General features: G+C 33.1%; 1 protein-coding gene across 1 annotated transcript; it reads right to left on the reverse strand.

The window, feature by feature from the left end:
• Window positions 1–798: 798 nt before the first annotated feature.
• Window positions 799–22124, reverse strand: LOC108912780 (two pore potassium channel protein sup-9). Its single transcript, XM_018718160.1, has 7 exons — window positions 21998–22124; window positions 17788–18070; window positions 12243–12447; window positions 9624–9797; window positions 9135–9301; window positions 925–1177; window positions 799–867 (listed from the first exon to the last, which is right to left on the reverse strand). Exons 1-6 carry the CDS (start codon window positions 22122–22124, stop codon window positions 1045–1047), a joined length of 1089 nt encoding a protein of 362 aa, XP_018573676.1. The 3' UTR covers window positions 799–867; window positions 925–1044.
• Window positions 22125–24879: the final 2755 nt, after the last annotated feature.

Consider the following 24879-nt stretch of genomic DNA (forward strand, 5'->3'; position numbering starts at 1 on the left):
TTAGAATCGTTGCACGGGACAATTCTATTCCATTTATTCAGTTAGATAAGTGTGTTACTAAAATTGATACAAATTTGGCGTATTTCTTTTTTAAATAAGAATAATATGGATAATAGAGGTATAAATAGGTAACTGGTAAAAATATCAATTTATATCAATAGATATGTGATACGAATTAAAAGTAATATTCACCAATTATACATTTTTAACTAGATGAATATTAAATGAAATTTCTCTGAATGAGATAGATTCATTTAGAAATCTATATTTTTTTTGAGAAATGAACTAAATTTCTCATTAATACAATGACAGGTCCAGAACAAATTATTTTACATACAAAAGAAGATTAAGTGTCAAACTTACCAACTGAATTGACTTACTAGAAATAAAAATTTACCCTGAGAATGTGCCTTTGTCTATTTCCAATTAAATTCTTTAAACAAAAATACAGTTCTTCATACCTTAACGCTCGTAAAGTGTAAGATAATATTGAAAGGAAGCACATTTTTTATTACTTGGCAAAAGATAATCAGGAGAATTTTTTTTAACTATACGATGACCTGTTTCAATTATGACACAGTACTTATCAAGTAAAAATATGCAGCATTTGGAATGTTAGAATTCTACGCCAAGAACTTGGCATCTATACTTTTAGCTTGATCCCAAATTTCACTGAGTTTATTCAACTCTTTAATCTACAGTAAGTCTCATTTTATTATAATACACCAAATTGTTACGGTTTATCATCCTTCTTTGAGCACACAACTATCGTACTATTTTAATCCGATATTCTACCACAGTTGAAAAATTCGGTCTCCGATGTCCTGAGAATGTATTATAATAATAATTGGACATTGTTTTAAAAATCTAAAAAAATTCTTCATAAGATCTTTCACATTCGGATTAAAAATACTTTTTTCCTACCGTTTTCACTCAGCCTATGATAGAAATATCTAATCAGTGGTACCGTTCACTAACGAGTAATATGTAAGTTCATTTATCGTTATCACATTGATTAATGTAGGCTCGAATCCATAGAAGTGATCATATTGAAGCTCTGTGATTTGGGTAAATTGCGGGCGTGGGCAAAACAGGCCCATGAGGCAGATGAAGTTCGTGCATTGGCAACACAGGAAGTAGATGTCTAATTTGCGTCGGCGATCTTCGAACTGTAAATCTGGAACAAAAAGAAGGCTCGTGTACGGATATGAATCAAATTACCTAAGTAAAATTTACTATAAATTATTATGAAGATATTAAGCTAATTCAAATAGATTATAAAAAAACATTTCCTATCAAAGTCAGACAGTGTTTTTTGGTACCAAAAATCTAGATATGCAGGATATTTAAGATCAGATTCCTAACTGATAATGAACTCACATTTTCGGGAGTTTTAAGAAAGAAGAACAGCTGAAGCTGATGAAATGCCTTTTGACCAAATGTATTTACGGGTTCATTCAGCAATTTTTTTTTATTTGCTTAACGGAAAGATATTGCAATTTTAAGGTTCTCTGCAAAAAATTTGAATTTTATATCGCCTACAAGTCATCCAGCGGGTGTGACGTCACCGCATGGGAAACCGATGTCGCATGTTTTCGTGCGATGTCAGTCATTCGGGTAGTCGGGTTTTAATAGCCTGTTAACTTTCGATTGAGTACGCTAAGAAAATAATGATGTCCCCATTATTCTGTCGTGCAGATCTAAAATCAATAGTCTCTACTTTAATTTGTGTTTTTAATATCTTTTATTTGAAAAATGACTTATTTTGAAAGCAACAAAACTACCCTGCGTAATTTAGGTATGTACTAAATACGTTTGTATCCTCTAGAAACACTATACACTTGTATTTTCCATTGTTGATTTTTTGTGTGAATATTATACAAATACCTATAGGTACTAAGTATTTATATAAAAATACATAATAAATATTATATTATTAATATATTTATAAGATATTAGGTAAATTTTATGTAGTTTCCATGGGAATAAAAATACTAATAAGAATTTTGTATTTGATTAGGTAAATCTTTGAAACCTGTGACAGAAACGGTTTCGTCCAATTAAACGCAAAATCCTTATTCTTATTTACTATTCTTATTGTACAAAAACATCAAAACTTTCGCTACATACGTAATTTAAAGAAGATTTACACGTAACCTTTGCATTTTCACTCCTCTTATCCCAGCACTGATAAAGTCGTGGCTTTTATTAAAAAAATCCATAACCGTTAACACCTAGTTTAAAACCATTTCCGATTTAAACAAATTTTAATAGTTATAAAGTCTTTGCTTCAAACAATCAAAATCATTTTTGATTGTCATTGTACGTTGTTTTGCTGTAAACTCACTTCACCTTTGAGCTTTAATATCTCGATGACGATTCATCGTATCCACAAGATCAAAAGTGGATTTTGTTAGTTAATCCTTTCTCTATTTAATCCTATAATTTCATTTGAAGAATATGCAAATTCGGTAGCTCCAGCTCCAAATGTTTATAAGTATTTTTTCGACAAAATTTTGAAAAATTCTTAATTGTTGCTAAAATGGATCAAATCGAAAATTTTTTAATGGGGATTGATAGTTGAGAGTCCAAAGGGTACGTATAAAAATTGGGAGCTCAAAATAATCATTGGTTTTATCGTGAGAAACAATTGAAAAATAAGTATAAATCTGTATTTTCTTAATTAACAATTGAATTGTGCGAAATGTACCCGGCCGATTTCAATGAAAACATTTCCGCAATACTATCATATCATGAAGTACACAGAACCGTACTTTTTATATGACTGTTCTAAAGTCAAGGTCCGTAATAAATTAATGAAAATAACATATTTTTTCACGAATTTTTTTTTGGTTTATACTGTATTGCAGCAAAAATAATGCACATAAAAATTTAGGACCTCTGTTATTTTGAAGAGAATCTCAAAACGAACCTATTTTTCCTTTGACTATTTTCTCTAATGTCAATATTCTTCGAGTTATACATGAAAGAAGGGAGAAAAATACACCTTTTAAATTTTTTTTACATTTTCTTATGCTAATAATTATGCACAACTTTTTCAGCGGGCGAATATCGCAATTATCATTTTACATAATATTTAGAACTATTTCCAACAAAAATTATCGTTACTATATAAAACATTCATCCCGAACCAGATACCGACTGGACTAAAAACATTATGTAGATACAGAAACTCATCTGGAAGTAGCGCCAAGCCGGCTGACATGACGGTCCCATGCGGTGACGTCATTGCATTGGCATGGCTGAGACAATTATTCGCATTTTAAAAATCGTATAGTTTCAAAACCGCCTAATCATGAGCAATACTTTGTGTATAAAAAATAAGAACGTTTTTGAAAACTTAATGAATGACCCCAGTATTGTAATGAAATTCAGATTAGTGTGCTGCTTTTACATTTGTTTACGTACCATGTTTAGGAGGGGGGAATACATCATTTTTAGGAGGGGAGCAGTGTAGCGAAATTCAAATTAGTGTGCTTTTTTACTTTTACATTCATTTGTTTACTAATTTGTTTCATCATGTTTCTAGAGTACCTATGTTCTGTTTCTATCTTGTTCTTAGAAGCTTAGATATTGTTCTTAGAAAGTCATGGAAAGTTCGCGAAACAAAGAAAACTATAAAAACGACCGGGCTGATGCGCGGGTGAAGTTTTTGAGGTTAGGTTGTTATTTGTCATTGTGAATTGTCAAAGTTGTAAGCTGTGTCTGTATAAAAATAGTATTAAATAAAGGAAATTCGGTACAGTATTGATTTTTTGGGGTAAAGCATGAACGGTCAATAAAACTGATTTATTATTCCATCACAAGGTCATTTTTAGTTTAAAAAAGATTACATATATGAAGAATGACTACTTTTTGCGCAATAGTATGAATATTTTGATCTAAATTGATTTGTCGAGATGTTTATTGAATTATTGTGTTGTGATATTATTAACGCTTACGAAGGGGAGCAACGGAGGCTAGCCACCGCTGTTCTGTTGACTTGACACCTGTTATGATATGATAGGATGGAAAACGGAAAGGGCTGAATACGTCGCCACAGTTTCGTTCTATTACATTTTTATTTTAGTTTTCGATTTATCGGTTTACGAGAGGGAGTCCGTAAAGCGCCTTTGTGTGGTGGGTGTAGGTGTATATTATGAAAAAACAGGTATGTGAATCAAGAAAGAGGTGATATGATTAGAGTCTACTTTTTGATTCTGCTACAAGAATTGTCCCGAATGGTAAGTGCCAACTAGGATAATGTTTGTAAGATTGGTTCAACATTTAAGAGATTCATATGCTGCAAAAATCAGGTGAATAAACAGATTATTTACTTATTTTTATTTATTTGATTTATTATTATTGATTACTGCTTGAGTTTTCTATTTGATTATTTTTTAAGTACTGTTTCATAGTTTATCTTTAAAATAATTAAATTTTCGCTTATGTGGGATGATAGGGATCCAGGCGAACACCCATTTAACAAAAGTACCGAGCCAACGAGCAGTACCTCATGACGGATGGTGTGAAAATTTGCTTTTCAATAATCTTTTCTTTAAATGATAAGATTTGCCAACAATGTATAGCCCAGTTTCCAATTGTACATGCGCTGAGACTAACTCCGTTGTTTGAAGTCACACCAACTTGTCCAGCGGCGGGATATAAAAAATGTGTAAAAAAATGTTAAAAAACAAGTTTTCACAGCAATTCGAAAAAAGGAACTATTGACACGTGTTTCTAAAGGTCAAAGGTAGCCTCTGTATAAATATGATCCAATTAAAAGTTACACCCTATAAATATGTCTATCAACAGCATAGATACCTGGAATCACTACGAAACACAGGATGAGACGCCTGAGGGTAACTTTATATGAACATTTTTTATTACTATGTTTTGTCAATCATCATGAACTTTTAAACAACTTAAAAAACTAAAAAAGGATAACAGACGTCCACATTATTCTTTTTTGATCATTTTATTTTATTTATAATTCACGTATTTTTTTATGTTTCCCTTAAAATTATAAATATTTAAAACAATTTAGAAGCCAAACAATTTCAAAATTGGTCACACATGTTTAGAAAAAATGTCGGCATACAAAATCTGTAAAAAGTTGTTATCCTTTTTTTAATTGAAATATAAAAATCGAATACCTATTTATATTCAAAATGTAATCGTTTTCCAATAAACATCAGAAATACACGTACAGTGTATTTCACATTTCATTAGTCAAATTAATAAAATCTTTAGAAATATAAATCTGTTCACTGTCGTCTCTGATTTATGACATTTTAGAAAAGACAGTAAAAATATGTAAACTATAAGATTATTGTAAGATTTAAAAGAAATTGGTAAAATTTCGCTATATGAGGTCTGTTTAGAAAATAACCGAACTTTTTTATTACGCGCTAATGAAGATATTTAGTGATATGCGGTTGGCAACATTGCGTTACGCATAACCTCGTCTGTAACCACATGTTCTTGGATTGTTGATATGTTGACATCTGATTTAGTTTTCGTGATATTGTTATTTGAATGCAACGTGCTTAAGTGTTAGTGACGATTTTTGAAATGTGCGAATTTTTGGAACAACGATGCAATGTATAATTTTGCGTGAAATTGAGGAAAACTTTCGCGGAAACGTTTCAACTTTTTAAACAATCTTACGGAGATTATGCTTTGCGTCGTACGCATTCTTACGAATGGTTTTCAAGATTTAAAAGTGATTGTTAGTCAATTGAAAATGGTTCTCGACCAGAAAGGCCTTCGACTTCACCTGATGACTCTCACGTTCAGAATGTTAAAAGTTTTGGTGCGTGAAAATCGCCGATTAACTGCCAGAGAAATTGCAGAAGAGGTTAGGTTAGCATCTCATTTGGGCCATGACATGAAATTTTGCCTGAAAAATTGAACATGCATCGAGTTGCAGCAAAATTTGTTCCTCGTTTAATGACCGAACAATAGAAAGAAAATAGTGTGGACATATGTCGGCAACTCCTTGAACAATCCAATGACGATGAAACATTTATTCAAAGGATCATAACGGGAGACGAAAGTTGAGTTTACGGTTACAATTTTGAAACAAAAGTTCAATCATCACAATGGATTGGCAAAGAATCTCCACGCCCCAAGAAAGCGCGTTAGTCCTTTTTCTTTAAATGATTTTCGACTTTTGCTAGTAGATCCCAAAACGTTGCCTGAGTCATTCGAAAATATTCGTAGAATTTTATTTCCTCGTACATCAAATGTGGATACAAGGTCATAAATTCTCTTTCCGTGTTTTATGAACTCATATTTTATTTTTCAATTTGTTGTCTCTTGTACAGAGTTAGTCACTATAATCTGACAACTTATTGCGAGTTTATTATTGAAATTACAAAAAAGTTTTTAATACAAAAGTTTTAGCTTTCTTTATGAGTTTTTATAATACAGTTTTAGAAAAAACAATTGAATAATGGAAATCACTAAATTAAAGAATTTTTTTAATGAACGCTATATATCAGTGCAAATTTTTCTCTTTTCAGAAATATATAATATGTTAGGGTAAAGATTCCTATTATGAGACATCTTTTTTAAAAAATCATGTTTTTTTAAATTTTAACATTTTTCTTGGAAAATTAACGTTTTTCTGTAGGGAATTTAATCTAGATCCTTCAAAAAAACGCAAGAACGCCTCAAATTTGTATTTTAGTTTTTAAGTTAGATTTTATCAGAAAAGTAAGATTTGCTTAATCGAAAAAGAGGTTCCCAATTTGAGACAGTATGGGTTCTCAATATGAGACTATCTCAAATTAGGGAATAAAGCTGAAAATGACCTATTATTTGCTCAAACATATTCGGAATACAAACCGGCGCAATATGGACACTCTGCATCGTCTTCTGAAGCATGGTGTGCGAAACATTGTCATCATCACTGGACGTTGATGATTCAGTAAAAACTTTCCTTTTCACAGGCATTTTCCCAGTTCCTTTTCCTTTTGCAGCACTTTTCCTTGGCTTTCTTTGTTTTTCCTTTTTTTTGCCTCCTTTTCTTTTTTTCTCTTCAAAGCTTCTTCTATTTGTAGTTTGTACGGAGAAGATTGCAAATTTAGTATTGAAGGTCTAATGAAAAAACCTTTGTTTCGCTCATCTATACTAGTTACCCAGTGGTGAAAATGCTTTAACTTCATATGCGACGCCTTGTCCCGTAATATGAGGTACCTCATATTAGGAGCTCTCAGGTGTCTCATAATAGGGTCTTAAGAAATTTTATTCAGTTTTAGGTTAGTTGGTAAAAGCATGACAAAAATTGACTCAACGGCATAATAAATAGATACTACGTCCTGTTAGCTTTATGTTAATGATAAACAACACTGTCTTGTTAATAATTTTCTGTTTTCTACATACCTTTACGACAAGCACTGCAAGTACTTTGGCGACCGGCGGCACACAGGAACTTGCCGCACAGCCAACTGCTTTCCCGCGCGACGCGTCCTCTGTTAACATACGATAGAAAGTGAACTGCCGGTAATATAGAACAGTGGCGCTCTTTTTAAAAAATGGCCTAATTTGCGAGAAAGCCCGGTGTCTCATATTCGGAACTGTCTCATAATAGTCATCTTTACCCTACTGTTTGTTTCAGAACTTTTCGACATATTTCAGATTAAATTTTATTTTATTTCTAACTGTCTTGAAGCATTTACTGTGGACTCTTGTGGCCTTTTTACAATAATTTAATATTTAATTTACCATGGTAAACCTCGAATGAATATTTGCTTAATACCTTGAAAATATAGTAATATAGTTAGTTCTAATTCTTCATTTGGAATAATTCTTCGTTTCTGTCTTCTAAGAGATTTTGTTTCTCTAAAGCGTCGCTCAATGTCGTAAAATGCAACTCGAGATGGAATTGGAAACCCGGGATGCAAACGAGCATACTCGGCGCGCACTGCATTGTCAATATTATTAAATTAATGATGATAAATAAACTTCTGTCAAAATCATTTGTTTGTTCCGCGTGCCTCGTCCATAGCCACTGCGATCCGTCAGACATAAATTTCCCTCCTGTTTTTTCAAAAATAGTTTTAAACTTAAATATGTCGAAAAGTCCTGAATCAAACAGTAACATATTACATATTTTTGTTTAATTTAACGATGCTAAGAATGCACTAATATATTCCGTTTAAAACATTTTTTTTTCTTTAATTTAGTGATTTCCATTATTCAATTGTTTTTTCTAATACTGTATTATAAAAATTCATAAAAAAGCTAATACTTCTATAATTGTAATTTCAATAATAAACTCACAATAAGTCGGATTATAGTGAATAACCCTGTACATTTTTGCTCTTCTTCCAAGGCTAGTGCTACCATAGCTAAATCGGTGTGTGTAAAATTTGAAACCATGTTGATACAATACTCTCGTAGGACACTTGCCTAGCAACCGTCTCGTGCCCATCCAGACCTTAATGGATGGCATTTTCAACGCGCATGCGTTATAAAAAAATATATCAGGACATCATTACGCCAGACGAAAAATTTTACCTTTCTAAAAATATAAATCGTCGTCATTTTATTTGCTTTGCCATCTAGGAAAACAGCATTTTTATTGGAAAAGGTTATTGTATTGTTAACATTTTTGTTTCGGTTCTTTTAAAGTTTAAATAACATGTTATAACATAAAAAGTACATCTTGTTCTAATGTCCGAGAGTCGATCGTCCATTCCAGGATCGTACTTTGTTTTCACATGACATGGAAACAGATATATTTAGAGATATTATTTTTAGATTTTATTTTGGAAAATGATTTATTATCTATTTACTGCTTGTAATTCAATGGTGATATAGCCTATAGAGTAGTTATTTCCAGAAATATCAGCAGTTAGTGTTAGATAAACTTTGCATACCTAGATTTCTGGTATCGAAGAACATTGTTTGACTCAATTTGATAAGATTTTTTAGAAAAACAGTTTTCAAATTGGTTTGAATTAACTTAGTACATTTACATTGGCTTTTCTAATATTGTGACAATAAATTGAACTGTAATGTAAATGATTAATTTTATTTTATACCAATTCAAAATATTGTAACCATTTAGTAAATCAAAAGTCAAAATCAGGATCTATTATAAATTCACTCACTTCGCGACATACCTATGCCTACTGTTTGTTGGTAAGCATCCGCAGGGACAAGAACACACGGAGGTATCATCGGGATCTAACGACGTTGTTTCTGTACAATGATGTCCTAATTGACCACTCAGGATGGAGCCGTTAGCTGTTATAACGTCTCCCTCTAACCTTACAGCTCCCGCAAGGGCCTAAAAATAAAAGTAATGGGTAACAATAAGTTACAACTGTGCTTCTCTCTAAGCGATATAAAATGACCATATGAAAAGAAAAAATGTCGGAATCCTGAGCGATTACCTACAGCAACTTCTTAATTCACAATGTTAATAAATTCATAAAGCTGATGCACATAAAATGGATATATTAGATCCAAAAAGAATGTTATTTTTTAATGAATATTTGATTTATTATATTTCATTTAATTATCTATTTTTTTTAGTAACCTAAAAACAGAATATAACGATTCTCAAACTTTCATCTTTTTAATTTTTATTTATTTTAATAAATACCAACCTGCATGGCCTGTGCTTCATCCCGTCTTTCGTCTTCGGTGTTCATCGTCACAAACCGAAGAACTAACAAGTTCAATGAAGCTGCTACAATTGCTAAGCCGAACAAAATGAAAATGAGGGCAAACATAACATACTCTGGTTTCTGGCTTAGAGCATTATCTTTCTGGAGCGCCACCTGAAGAAAAATATATAATGAATTATTAAAATTCAAATGGCGATTGTGCAAAAACTATTAATTCGACAGAATCAGGGTTTAGCACAGGTAAAATACATGTAAATGGCTACCTGTCTGCAAAGTTTCAGTTCTTAAAATTAAAAAATGGCGGAGTTCTGAATTTCTAAAGAAAACGTCAAATTTTCCGGTTTTTCCGGATTTCCTCCGGTTCTAATTATCCGATCGGATCATTCGACCTCTCATTCTCTTTGTAATTTCATTCTCTACGATTCGTACGACATCAAGATTGCTAGAGTAGTTTCCATTTTATAAGCAAAAAACTAGAAAAGTGCGAATTTTTGTTGAAAGTGTGCAAAATTCATCTACTAACTGTCCTTCACATAACTGTTTCCAGGTAGTTTTTATGTCATGAGAAAATGCTTTATTGCTTGGCCTATATTAATACTTTGAGGATGCTGATGAACACTTTTGAAAACCAATTGAAAATTTTTGAGAAGTAGTTTATGAGATCGATGGTGTTAATTGTATTGTAAATATTCCCCTAACAGATCTTCAATACATCTCAATTACAGTAATATACTGATAATTCGCATTTTGGTTATCGAATTCATGGGTTATCTGGGCCAATTTCTTTCCAATATGTCTCTTAAGATCCGGATTCTAATGCTTAGGTCATTGTTAGAGATGACTTTTATGTTAGAATCCTAGTCTTGTTGGTCGTCAGAGAAACATCGTACAACTAGGGACAACTAGGGGTAAAATCTGAAGAAGCATTTTGATAATGCTTAAAGATAGCCCTATGCTAGTGCTAGTAATATGTTTGTAATTGACAAAGAGGTGTATCATTCATTATTATTGTTATTGTAAACATTTTTATCTGCCCAGTTTTGAACTTCCAACATATTAGTCATCCATCTTTTAAAAAATTAACGTCGTTAAATGTTACCAAGAGTCAGTTGCAACAGCTGATACTGTTTATCTAAAGAGTTTAATGTTGATGAAAGTTTCCGTCAAAGGAATGAAGGTATCTTAACGACACGATGAACATTAACAATTATTTGGTCTAGAAGGATTCTTAAAGGTGAGTTGGAATATAAGTTTATGCTTGATATTATTGGGTTTATTGTTGGCTATGAGACTGAAAGCAGTCACATGTTTTATTGTTTATGTTAACTTGGGGTTGAAAGAAACCTCATGAGATTGAGAGAAACTTTGACTGCCATATTTGATAGTCTTGGCTTGAGGTTGAGAGAAATATCGGCTGCTCCAGATTTGTTAGTTATTGTGTTGGAAAAATCTTCGTTGCCTCTGGTTGAATACTATTAATACAGGATAGGATAAACTTCACACCAAATCTTAATATTTGATAGAGGAATCTCTTTTAGTGAAGTATATAGAGCGACCAACAAGTGTTGATTATCTAACATGATTTAAACTTACATTGGACTGTTCTAAAGAAAAAATGTTTTCGTTCATAGAAAAAAAAAGAGTATCAGCTACAGTATCTGATTTTCTTTGAATGTGCTTAATATGTGAATGAACTAAGCTATAAATATTAAATACATATAGTAATTGTCGAGAAGATTTTTCTTTATTTGAATAAAGGATTAAGATCTGTAAATATAGTTATATCAAATATGTCTTATAGATTCATAAATAACAATAAGGTCTCGGTCAATAGTAGAATTTTTCGAAAAGTCTTCCCAATTCCGATGTTTGAAGCTTATATAGATTTTTGCATTGAAAATAGAATGTGAAAGACATATTGCTTTAATAAGGAAGTTTTCGCTAAATTGAAACTATTGTAACAATTATTATGTATTGGATTCTGTAAACCTGTAACAAATTTATGCAAAGTAGAAATTTAGACAAATCTATGATCAAAATTGATTGTACCTATAAATCGTTGTACTTTCTGGTACTGGAAAGTTTTTAATAATTTACATATGTTCGTTTGAAGCTAAAATTCCTTTTGAAGAAATTGTATATTGAAATTCACATTTTGAAGAATTTGTGTTACATCAAAAGTGCTCATCTCTAAATTATTTTAAATAATTTATACGTTCTTTATTATTTTTTATTTTAAATCACATCACCAATATCCATAAATGCGAAATCTAAACCTGAAACTAATGCATTGATAAATCTTTGAAATATTTGTCCCGCATTTCTTAAACCCAATGGCACCCTAAGAAATTCGAAAAGTCTGAAAAGTGTGTTGTTATAGCTGTTTTATAAATATCTTGTTCAGCAACTGAATCTCATGTTAAGCTCTAACAAGATCAATTTTTGAAAATCAGTTAGAACCATAAATACATAAATTTAAATCATGGACATCGATCTGGTCAATAGGATTCTTTTTAGTTTCTTAGCTACCATATGTAAATGTAAAGTGAAGCTGTCAAAGTATAAACGAACAAATGTTTGTAAAATGAAGATACTTACCATGTCGCCAAATCCGATGGTGGTAAGAGTGATAAAACAATAATAAACTGAGTCGAAGTAACTCCAACCCTCATATCTGGAAAAAGCAGCGGCTCCTCCAGCTATCGTCAGCGAACTCAAAAATGTGACGACACATATGAGATCCAATTCAGAAGCCGTCGTCTGCCGACAATGTAAGGAAGACTTCACGGAACGGATGATTACGCTAAAAGCAAAATAAATGTAAACAATAAATTCAGGTCTATGGGCCATATAAATTTATGAGCTTCATTCACCTCGAAATCTGTGTCTAAGTATGTAACTGTTTTATACCAGATACACACGTTACGATAAATCGTATCAATTTGACTGTGCTTTAAAAGTCGCTACTATTTATTCTATCCAGATGGCACAAAATCTGTGCAAACGAACGTATGCAAGTCTGGCATCGCTAATTTAAGTATAAATACAAAGTCAACTGGACATTGAAAGTTGTGTTTTGTGTTTCAAGTTTATGAAACCTGTAACATGATCGCCCACCGTCTTCCACACCCTATTAGGAAGTAGTACAAGTTATGGTCTTTGTATTTTATTTTTGGCTTATCTAATCTTATAAGCTTGTTACGTGCCAGGTTGGAACACACTCCGTATTTGTTAGTGACTGCTACTACGCTTTTAATACTACAAAAAGTAATTGAACACTCCCTATTCAATTCCGGTATATTTAAGTTGATTCAAAATTGTACAATCGCCATATAATTAAAATGGGCAATCGGCTGTAGTACACAACACATTATAACACTTACACTTAAATGAAACAAATGTTATTTACTTCAAATTGTTTCAAAATCTAGGTGGCAGGAACAAACAACAAATTTTATACTAACAAGTACTATGGAATAGATCAGTCTAGGGTCTTTAGGACCCAGGTTCCATATTGGCTATACAGGACAGGATCTCCCACAAAACAGTGTTCATACAGCCGCTACATATTCCTCAAAGAAAAACGATTGAATTTAGGTCTAAAAATGCTTTTTAAAAGTTATAGGATCCTAAAGTCTCAGTTTTGAACGAGTGAGGAAACCTTCACGATTTTTCATTGATACCTGAGAACCGATATTGATATCTTAAAATCTTTGAAGGTATCAGAGTTGTCTTAAGAAAATCAAATAATAATAAGCAAAATAATAAGCAAAATTGGACAAATGTAATTTTATCTAAATCGGTTTATTTGAGTCCAACCGTTCCAATCGTTCAACCTTTGGCTTCCGGATACCCTGTATAACGATGATAGGAGAAACATTCATATCCGTTATTATTTTCGTCACACACCTTATGGAAGCTGGTCTTGCGGTGAAATTTCCTAAAAAATTTATATGTTGTCCCTTTTTTTTAACTGATCAAGAGTCTTCATGGCGACGAAAATTATATTTGAGAATGAATCAGTTTTTTACTGTTTTTGACCTTTTTGTGAGTTCTACCGCCTCCAGATGGGCATTTGGAGCTTCGTGGCCATGAAGGCTTTTGATCAGTACAATTCCATAAGGTGTGGGCGGGTTCCTTTGTTTTTAAGACACGCTACGTTAGTTAACAAAGATAAATTTTTATTCAAAAACATTTTTCAATATATATTTTTAACCATTTGATGATAGTTGCGTAAAGGATATAAGTAGTTTTTCCAACCACCATATTGAATCCGTCATTTTGAATATTGCAATTAATTCATTTCAGGTTCTTCTTTTCTTTTTTTTTTGAGTTTTCACCCGACGCGGGTCAATTTTTGAATAATCACGAATACGTCAAAAATAAAAAACAATTTCAACAAAGGATTTCTCGGAGAGGAAAACACATAATCTAACGATTTGAAGAAGCTGGGTGGTACCTTCAGATGTCTTAACAAATGTAGAGAAAAATTATCTCGTTATTCAATATAACCTTAAATATAACGAATAACCCTCTTTTTCGGACATTTAAGTTATGGTTTTTCTAAAACCTGATGTGATGGAGTAATTATTATGAGGTCTGATTGAAATTCAACGTGTCGAAAACCTTCGGGAAAGTATAGTCTAGTTTCTGATTTAGAAGGTCAGTTACTTTGTCGGTCTGTGTAATTATTTATATTTTATTCATTATATTATTACTATGGCAATACATAAATAGCCATAGTAAGCAAGCAATATAAAAATACTTAATAATACAGAAATAAATTTGCGCAGCATTTTGAACTCCCCCATATTTAAATCCGGACCCCTCCCTTTAAACTTTTTTTCTGAGTTTTAAGTAAACTGCTGTGGTTAGTTTGTTAGATAGTTATTAAAAAGGAGATTTTTTATAAAATTATGAGAAATACTTCAGCCAAATTTTTTTCATTCTTTTAATTCTTCTTTTTCTGAGTGTAATATATATTTTTTAAATATATGGAAGTTCTTACATATTACAAAATTTTTAAGTATACCTATAACAGTACGTTTGCTCAACCTGAAGTTTCGCGTAATTAATTAAAAACAATTTTGGCTCCTACTCGTAAAGTCCTGTATTACTCTTATTTAAGTTCCAAGCCAATGTAATAATTCCACTCTACAGTGTAGGAAAGTACCGATGGTCTATCAGAAGTTACGTGAGAGCGATAAAGTAAGCCATAGAAATCCATGTGATAGACAAGGATGGCTATAATGAAGGCGTCTAATAGTCAACGCCCATTTCGCCCTTCCACAAATAAGATCCACTTCTTATTTGTTTAATTATCATCAGTTTGAGCAGTTCCGGAGCCTTGTACTATACAATCCGTTAACAGAGGGCAGCCCTAGAAAGAGTGATGCCAGATCTACAGATTTTTTGGAATTGGGGAAATAGGGAATTTTGCTATCTTGGGATTTTTAAGTCATTTTAAAAAGTATACTTAAATAANATCCACTTCTTATTTGTGGAAGGGCGAAATGGGCGTTGACTATTGAGACGCCTTCATTATAGCCATCCTTGTCTATCACATGGATTTCTATGGCTTACTTTATCGCTCTCACGTAACTTCTGATAGACCATCGGTGCTTTCCTACACTGTATGCTTTAGCTTTAGGCTTTTGTAGAATCTTGACTTAACATCATTACAATAACAAAGTCTCGTGTATTTAACCAAACTTAACAAGATGGGCATAGTTTAACATAATAAATTATATTCTCGACATTTAATTAATATAAACAAGTAATGAATTTTCTCTAAATCGTCCCTTCTATTTAGGAAATTAAAGCAGCAGCAGTTAAATTTACTGTCAGCAATTCGGTTGGAATATATGAATTTTTATAATTATTTATTTTATTTTGACTGTATATGAATTATTATTTAATTGAGTAAATTTAAGATGAGAAAAAACAAGAAAAAAAAGTCGCTTAAAGTTAAATTCAAAGATTATGGTTATTTTAGTGGAAATTCAGTCAATTCCAACTGAATTCTAAGGATCTCAAAAAGTTATAGTTATAACCCTTTCAGTAAATATATAATAAAACGGTGTAAAAACAATATGACATTTAACAGTTTACTCCTAATAACCCTTATTCAAAAATTCGGGAAATAATATACTAACAGCTGCAAAAAATGTGACTTTTAAATTTATTATGAAAAGTACGAATTCCCTTAAAAACATTTCTAGACTTATTGCCTTGAAAAGAGTCCCGATCCGAAAATGTTGATTGCATATTTTTCCGATTTATCTACAAAGGCATCTATTTTATGGTCAAATTACTCCATGTTGTGCAACACTTACAGTTAGTACAAAGGAAAACATTGATTATATCAAAATACACCAGGCACAGAAATTAAGCAGAAGAAACAAATTTATGGGTGATTTTCAAAAAGCTGTAACTTGGAGGGAAATGGTCATAGATAGAATCAAAAAGAAGGAAATTGAAGCTTCAAGTGTCTAGTTCTCAGATCTGGAGTTTAAATGTTTTATATATTTTTAGCGTCCGTAGTTTTTGAGTAATCATAAGAAAATCAACGAAAAAAAAATTGCAAATGTTTGTTTTTCTTTAAAAAGGCCTATTAACTTAAAAAAAAAATTTTTGGTAATTTCACCATAAAACTCTTTTAAATCATTTAATTATCTTCAGTTTGAGCAGTTCCGGAGCCTTGTACTATACAATCCGTTAACAGAGGGCAGCCCTAGAAAGAGTGATGCCAGATCTACAGATTTTTTGGAATTGGGGAAATAGGGAATTTTGCTATCTTGGGATTTTTAAGTCATTTTAAAAAGTATACTTAAATAACAACTATATGAACTTTAAATGCAGCTGAGCACTATACTCCATTTAAATAACTTCTCAGTAGGGGAAACAAGGTCACTAGATTTACAAACAGAGGTATCTACTAGCTATTGTAAAAAGTTTTCTTTGTTACGCGTTGTGCTGCCCTCTGTTAACGGATGGTATTAACATATCGGAATACCGAAGTCGAAATTGTATAAGTAGTGACATCTATTAAAGAAAAGCCAAACGACGAAAACAAAGATGACCACCAGTCGCTGAATTACAAGTGGAAGTGGATCTTATTTGTCGCCGACCCTGTATATGTGCAGGCCTTGAAAGTGAGGTTTCAAATTTCGAAAAAAATCAATATCTCAGACATACTTGAACTTAGAAAAATCTAATTTGGTACACGGTGTGAGTGTACTAAGAGCATTAATCGACAGTAAGTAGAGTTCAATTGAAGCATTCTTCCGAAGAAATTCTTGGACTAATGATTTTAATTTGTTTAGAACAATAGTTTACGTCATTACGTCTTGAAAAAGGTGTTTCAAGAGAAAATAATATTGTGATTCATTATTAGCTACCTATGTAGGTATTTGATAATAATATTTATTAAATTACGTTAAATTTAGTCTTACTTTGTTTTGTTGTAAGGAAGTTGTTTTTATTTACTTTAAAATAATACCAACCTTCTCCTTATCCGTAAAGCTTTTGTACTATCTTTCACGCTGACATCAGACACTAGCCGCGTACTATGCGACGGGTACATTAACCGTGAACTGAAACTATAAGCAGCTTTGAGCAGGCCTCAGTTCCCTCGTAAATCAGGTTATTTTAACCGCTTCGCGAAGAGGGGGCATATTGTGTGAAAAGTTATAATAAACATTTAATATGTGGAATATGTTCAATAAATGTTATATTTTTTACTTAATAATACATTTTTAGGTGAGTTGGTTTGCCTGCGTGTATTTATGGTATTTATGAGTATTTACTTATAAAATATAAATAAAAAAGCGGTACGGGAAAGTTACTTTTCCGGCCTAAGGCCGAAAAAGTGACTTTCCCGCACTGTTTGTTGATGGTTGCTTAGCAATGAACTAAAATACTAGGTATTTTGAGGTCTGAAAGAATATTATTATTGACATAAAATGGACCCTATTTAGTATTATTTGATACCATAATTTACATTTTTCATTTTCGTTTCTCCTTAGTAACATCGAGGTGCCAAGTATGAAATACACACTATAACTAAAGGACCTGCATTCACCAGACGATTAACAATAACAAAATCACTTTTGAGTCTTAAGTCGAGGCATCTAAAACGTACCTGCTTAGCCTATTAACCCTTTCTCCGATGCTTTGAAACATTACCAGGCCCAAAGGGATTCCTATCATGGCGTAGAACATGGTAAACAACTTTCCGGAAATAGTGCTAGGAGTGGAATGACCGTAACCTATCGTGGTTAAAACGGTCGTCGCATAATAAAATGCTCCCGTGAACTTCCACTGCTGACCAGCCCTGTGCGGCTCCGATTTCAGCACGATGGTCTCCATTATTCGGAAATCCTCGTCGCTTATGTTATACTTTCTTCTGACTATAGCTTGGATTTCTGAAAAATCAATAAAAACCAGATGACACAGTGGTCTCACTCACTTGTTCCATTTGTGGAACAAGTATGTTTTATTTCATTTTCAACTGATACAATGCCCGCGGATTATGGCCCAGAGAGGAGGGACTTTTTCATTTTCGACTGTTTGGAGAAGAATTGTTCCATATAAAAAAAATTGGTTGTCAAAATAATCATATTACCTAAGTACATTCAGATTTTGATACGCAGGTTGTTTAAAAATTAAGAAAATGTGATATAAAGTCTACTTATGATAAGTGCAATATCGTCACAGTGCGAAATGGCACAATGTTGTCAACTTGTGTTTGTTTTCATGATATTTAAGAGAATATATTTTTTATAGTGGATCCAATTTATTAAAATAATAGTAAATACTTTAGTAAACAGTCAAAAATTTAATTTTGATTTAAAATTGTGCACTGTTTTATTGCAATTAATATTTTTTAGTTTTCGTCAAGTGTTTTTATTCAAACGTTAAAAAACAATATAGGGAATGCAAAACAATACATATTTTTAACATTTATTTGTTTATATTTTTGTTGCGGTCCCTATAAACCGAGCACAACTCTATTGGATTATTCTAGAATTTGACGGATGCGCCAGTAACAGCATACATCTCATCAAATTGATTAAAAACAGAAAAGAATATAAGTGGGTCGAACAATTTAGAAGTTCCAAAACAGATAATTTTTGGACAATAATTTTCATAGCATTTGATGATTTCGAATAGCTTAAAATGGCGGTTTCAGTTTTTCTCTACGTTCTATACGATTTGTCAAGAAATCGCAATAAAAATTTCAAAAAGCAGCAGAAGTACCTACTGCTACAACTCCCAATTCAAAAATAGTGTTATTTCGTGCCTGATACATTTTTATATCCTCCCAGACTAGTTCAATGCTGTTCAGCTGACAGTGTTTTGGTGGCAATCGAAGAAATGTAGCACCGCGAACTTTAGCAATTTCATCTCCTAGATATTTTATGTATTTGGCATTTTGTTTTTGTGTAATTGATACTTTTATCATCGTCACTTCATATTCAATGTTTTCTCTTCAACTATTCCTTGATTTCTCCCTTACTCCATGCAGATGTTGGTAATTTTTCCATTTGTCAAATATGATAAGACGCATTATCCATGACAGTCACTGCGCTAGGTTCGATGTAAGGTAAAATAGATGCAACCTATTTTCAATTATCCCACTGTCCTCATGATATCCCCATGGGAATCTGTCGATGCGGTTAGAACACGTGTAGATCATTATAAAAAAATCCGCAATCGCTTCGGATATATTCAATTAAATATTAGAAGAGAATGTCCGAAAATGGGCCGTGTACTTAATATGGGCCCTATGGTTATTCGTACTAGAACATCTAGCGGCATCACTGAATAATACTTTAAAAGACAGCTACCTAGTAGCGAACTGTTTTACCGACATTGTGCAGTTGATTTCTTATATTGATAGAAAGAAGTGGTTGTGAATGTGTTACTGGAATTCTGAATATTATCTGGAGATAAGTTGTTATTATGTTTTATACGATTTTTAGTGACTAGGTATGTTTGTATATTCACCTAGATATTTTGTATAAAGATCAAAGTTTATTTTGTTTAGAAAATATTTTGATTTACTTAAACTCTACAAATAATAGGTATATATTGTTGAATGACATGCAATGCTGGTAATATGGGCCTTTTGTGGGTCCGAATATGGGCCAGGGCCTATATTCTCCNTATTCCTACTAGAACATCTAGCGGCATCACTGAATAATACTTTAAAAGACAGCTACCTAGTAGCGAACTGTTTTACCGACATTGTGCAGTTGATTTCTTATATTGATAGAAAGAAGTGGTTGTGAATGTGTTACTGGAATTCTGAATATTATCTGGAGATAAGTTGTTATTATGTTTTATACGATTTTTAGTGACTAGGTATGTTTGTATATTCACCTAGATATTTTGTATAAAGATCAAAGTTTATTTTGTTTAGAAAATATTTTGATTTACTTAAACTCTACAAATAATAGGTATATATTGTTGAATGACATGCAATGCTGGTAATATGGGCCTTTTGTGGGTCCGAATATGGGCCAGGGCCTATATTCTCCCCTGATTTTGAATTCAGTTCTTTTTCCATGTTGACCATGCCACGTAACAAACCAAAGTTTTCACCAAAGAATTTAAGGAAACAATGAAACTCCGAAGACATTATAAAGGCTATGGATAGCGTAAATAACTAAAAATTACATTTGTGACTTTTGCAAATAATTTCTTTCTTTCCAATTTCTGTTGTTGCCATTACTCTTTTGTATAATCATATATGAAGTTTTTTTACTAGAAAATAAAGTTTCCTTTGTTAAACGTAAACTTATGCATCATTTTTGATAGGGGCCCATATTTCATACACTCTACCCTCATACAAGATATTGTTCAATTTTCTTATTTTAACTGATATCTCAGTATTTTTTATATTTCTGGAACTTTGCCGCGCTCATTATTGAAGACGAGTTCTTGGTCTAAGTGTGTCCCAATTTTTAGGTGTATTTGTCAAAAAATTTGTTAATAATCTATAAAAAACAAAATAGCCCATATTCGGACCTTCTCCTCTACCTTTCCCATTAATCCTGTTCATCGAGATAATACACTTTTGTTATCGATATACACACTATTTTTTTTTCATTCTCAATTAGCAGACTTAGATTTCATTTTAAGATCCAAAAAATCATTTGTTCTACTATTGCAATTTGAATTTTCTTTTATGTAGAAAGTTCCCTGTTTCACTTTTTATTTTTTTTTTATTTTTATCAGTTTTTAAAACACGTTAAACACTTCTGATAAAGACTTTTGTTTAAGATTTGCAATGAAACAAGAAATATGCAACACAAAGAAAGGCACACCACGAAAAAATTCTGTACAACAAATAGCAGAAGCGAGAAAAAGATAAAAGCAATGACGGAAAATAGAAAAACATGGATACGGTATGTGGATGGAATACAAGAATCTAATCCAACGTCTAACTTCCGGAGAGGTAAACAGAAGGAGAGAAGGGAAGGAAATAAATGCAGGGTGATTCACAACTTATCCAAAAAAATTTAGGAATAAATGCGTCATAAAAAATCGTAAAAAAAATTGTAAAATCCCTATAGTTTTCGAGGAAAAAAATATTGAAGTTGTAGTATGTTTAACCTTTATATCGCTGGACTACTGTAGTATCTAACGTCATTCGCGTCATGCACTCTCTTTCCACGTGGCCTCAGGCAAATACTGAAATCCGATTTCAGTATTAGTTTTTGCGATAGTGTTTACATCAGTTTTATGTGTCAAAAATAGCTTACTTGTATAGCAACTCGGAGTTGATGGATATCGTTTTAATTTATGGTGAAGCAAGACAACATTTGTGTTATATTGAAGCAAGATAACATTTGTGTTAGTTCGTAGAAACTGGGTAAAACGAGCCCAAATATGTTTATACGTCGGTAGACAAAATTTTGAACAGTTATAACACGAACTACGTCAAATTATTTTATTAATTAAAACCACAAATACATTTCATTAATTATTTATAACAATAGGGCCAAAAGTAGTTAAATTTGCTTATGTAAAACAGGTGTAATAAAATTTTATTTATTTCCTTCCTTGGGAAAGAAGTTCTTTTAATTTTAGAGTCCGTTCATTTTTTATTACAGTTTGCCACCGCTGACTACATGCTTTGCCTTGCGTAAGATCAGGTTTTACAGTGGACCAGTTTTCCAGTGCCGTGCAGAAGTGTATTTTTAAATCATTTTCGAGCTGCTCTTTTGTTTTTTTTTTACAAAATAGTATTTGTAAGAGTCCCCTATGTATTTTTGGAATAGTACTGAATCATCCTGTATAGTTCCTTACAGCTAACGACAATCAAATAACAGAAAATTTCTTACCTTGTAGAATGATTTTCCTTTGGTTTTCCGTTTTAGACTCCAGGGCGTCGAAAACTGCAGCGCCGATGAGCAAGTATGTAAAGGTGCAAACGATTAGAGATAAGGTGCGAACGTTTTGCTTCTTCATTCTCTAGCGCGCGTCATGCTGGGGCCGGGGGGCTCCCGCGCCGCTAGCTGCCCCCCGCGCGCCCCCCTCCAATCCACCACATTACACCCCCTGCAAAAAAAATCTTGTATTATTCTACGATTCTTCTCATATACAATATTAACATTTAAAGTAAAATTATACAGCGTGTTTCATGACGAATAGTACGTCCTGTACTGGTACCAAATCTGCACTACTCTGTGGAGGAAGACTACCTAAAAAAGTCCTGCGTCAAAATTTGTTGAGATAAAAATTGAATATTTATTAAACTAAATCGGATTTACGAGGGGGCGTCTGGATCATGGGCACCCAGGCGATGTATCAAATGAAACCTACTAGACTTTACGTTTTTAAGAATGCTCTTTTAGATGGCGCCCACAGAATTTGAAAAAACGGACATCTATGTTGAAAAACGCAATTTTTTCCTATTTTCAGTCTTTATACCATATTTTGAAGACTTTATCGCTAAAGTACATACCTAAAACCAATGGCAATGGTGCATAACATTTCTCAACTTAGTGGATCAATAATGTTAGAGACATCGATAATCTGCATCCTATCTTTTGTCTTGACATGATAGTTTTGTTGTGTTAAAATAAAAACACTTGTTATTATTGATAAAAACGTCAAATGTAATCTTCTTGTTTGTGTTTGTGGAAAATATATTTTAAAAGGAAAAGTACAAGTTGTGTGAGTAGGAGCTGTACGATCGGGTAGCTCTCGTGGTTTCGACACAGAACAAATAACGTGCGCATTGATTTTAGTCACTTGATGAACCAAATTGGCAGCTGAATCGGAAAATGGTCTCATCAGATTTTACGACGGTTTTACTTGAAAAAGGCGGGGTTTCTCGGAAAATCTCAAAAAAAAAGTCTTAGAGTTGGTCAAAAAAATACGTTAGAATTTTCTCAAAATTTTTTGGGTCATTTATGAAATTTTCGACTTCGACAATTTTGACCAAATTGATAGTCTTAAAAAACGAGGCGTTTTTTCCTGTAGCTACCTTCTCCTTTATATTCTGAATACTTCTATCACTTTCATCTCTCGAATCCTGTCCACAATTTGGTGGCAAACAGTAATGGGTATATCGGCAGCCAAGGGCGTAGCCAGGATTATTTCCAGAGGGGGCATAACAAAAATACGTAATGTAAACTACTTATTAAAAAATGGTTTCGTTAAAATAAATTGGTTGCAATGCTATTGGAATCAATCGAAATCTTATTTCAGCATTGGTCTTTGAGGGTTCTGGCTAAACTTTGACAAATCTTCTTTTTCAAGTTTATTTGTTTCCAAAATGCTCTTTCTATGCACACTCACCATGCAAAGACCGACAAGCCGATAATATCGAGTAAATTACGCGCGTAATTCGACAAATGATATTCATTATTACGTTATTATTTTATGAATATATCTCAGATTTAATTAATAAAATGTTCTTTAGTTATTAAATAATAAAAATATCTTTTTTATTTAAACCTTAAAATATTTGAAATTAAAANTACCTAGTGCTCAAGGTGGCTGGTTTCCATGTCGTCTCCTGGAGTTTTGTGGAAATTCGTTATAATCTTAGCCGTAACTCGTTACCTCGGGGTTTCTGACGTCGCTGAACACGAATATCACGACGCCAACGGTCTCCGAGGTACCTAGTGCTCAAGGTGGCTGGTTTCCATGTCGTCTCCTGGAGTTTTGTGGAAATTCGTTATAATCTTAGCCGTAACTCGTTACCTCGGGGTTTCTGACGTCGCTGAACACGAATATCACGACGCCAACGGTCTCCGAGGTACCTAGTGCTCAAGGTGGCTGGTTTCCATGTCGTCTCCTGGAGTTTTGTGGAAATTCGTTATAATCTTAGCCGTAACTCGTTACCTCGGGGTTTCTGACGTCGCTGAACACGAATATCACGACGCCAACGGTCTCCGAGGTACCTAGTGCTCAAGGTGGCTGGTTTCCATGTCGTCTCCTGGAGTTTTGTGGAAATTCGTTATAATCTTAGCCGTAACTCGTTACCTCGGGGTTTCTGACGTCGCTGAACACGAATATCACGACGCCAACGGTCTCCGAGGTACCTAGTGCTCAAGGTGGCTGGTTTCCATGTCGTCTCCTGGAGTTTTGTGGAAATTCGTTATAATCTTAGCCGTAACTCGTTACCTCGGGGTTTCTGACGTCGCTGAACACGAATATCACGACGCCAACGGTCTCCGAGGTACCTAGTGCTCAAGGTGGCTGGTTTCCATGTCGTCTCCTGGAGTTTTGTGGAAATTCGTTATAATCTTAGCCGTAACTCGTTACCTCGGGGTTTTGAGGTCGCTGAACACGAATATCACGACGGCAACGGTCTCCGAAGTACCTAGTGCCCAAGGTAGCCGGTTTCCACGTTGTCTCCTGGAGTTTTGTGGAAATTCGTTATAAACTTAGCCGAATCTCGTTACCTCGGAGTTTTTGAGGTCGCTCAACACGAATATCATGACGGTAACGATCCTCGAGGTACCTAGTGCCCAGGATGACTGGTTTCTGTGACAACTATTTTATTCTTAATTATTTTTTATTCATTACAAAAAATACATGTTTCCAAAAAAATATTATACTTAGATATCTTTACAATTTAAATTTTTCTTATTTCACGTGTGCGCTATAACTTTTTTTTTATGCACCGATGCAATTTTCATTTCTCATTGATCACATAGGGTCACAAACTTTCTGGACGCTCTAACGAATCGAATGCAAAAAACTGCATCAC

The sequence above is a fragment of the Anoplophora glabripennis genome, unplaced genomic scaffold (genome assembly GCF_000390285.2).
Source record: "Anoplophora glabripennis isolate ALB-LARVAE unplaced genomic scaffold, Agla_2.0 scaffold824, whole genome shotgun sequence".
Classification (NCBI taxonomy): Eukaryota; Metazoa; Arthropoda; class Insecta; order Coleoptera; family Cerambycidae; genus Anoplophora; species Anoplophora glabripennis.

Coding starts and splice junctions, on each gene's coding strand:
- LOC108912780 (XM_018718160.1), bottom strand. CDS start 22,124: ATGAAGAAGCAAAACGTTCGCACCTTATCTCTAATCGTTTGCACCTTT. Junction 9,798..12,242: donor CCATCGGATTTGGCGACATG/GTAAGTATCTTC, acceptor ATTTTTCTTCAG/GTGGCGCTCCAGAAAGATAA. Junction 1,178..9,134: donor CCAACAAACAGTAGGCATAG/GTATGTCGCGAA, acceptor TTTTTGTTCCAG/ATTTACAGTTCGAAGATCGC.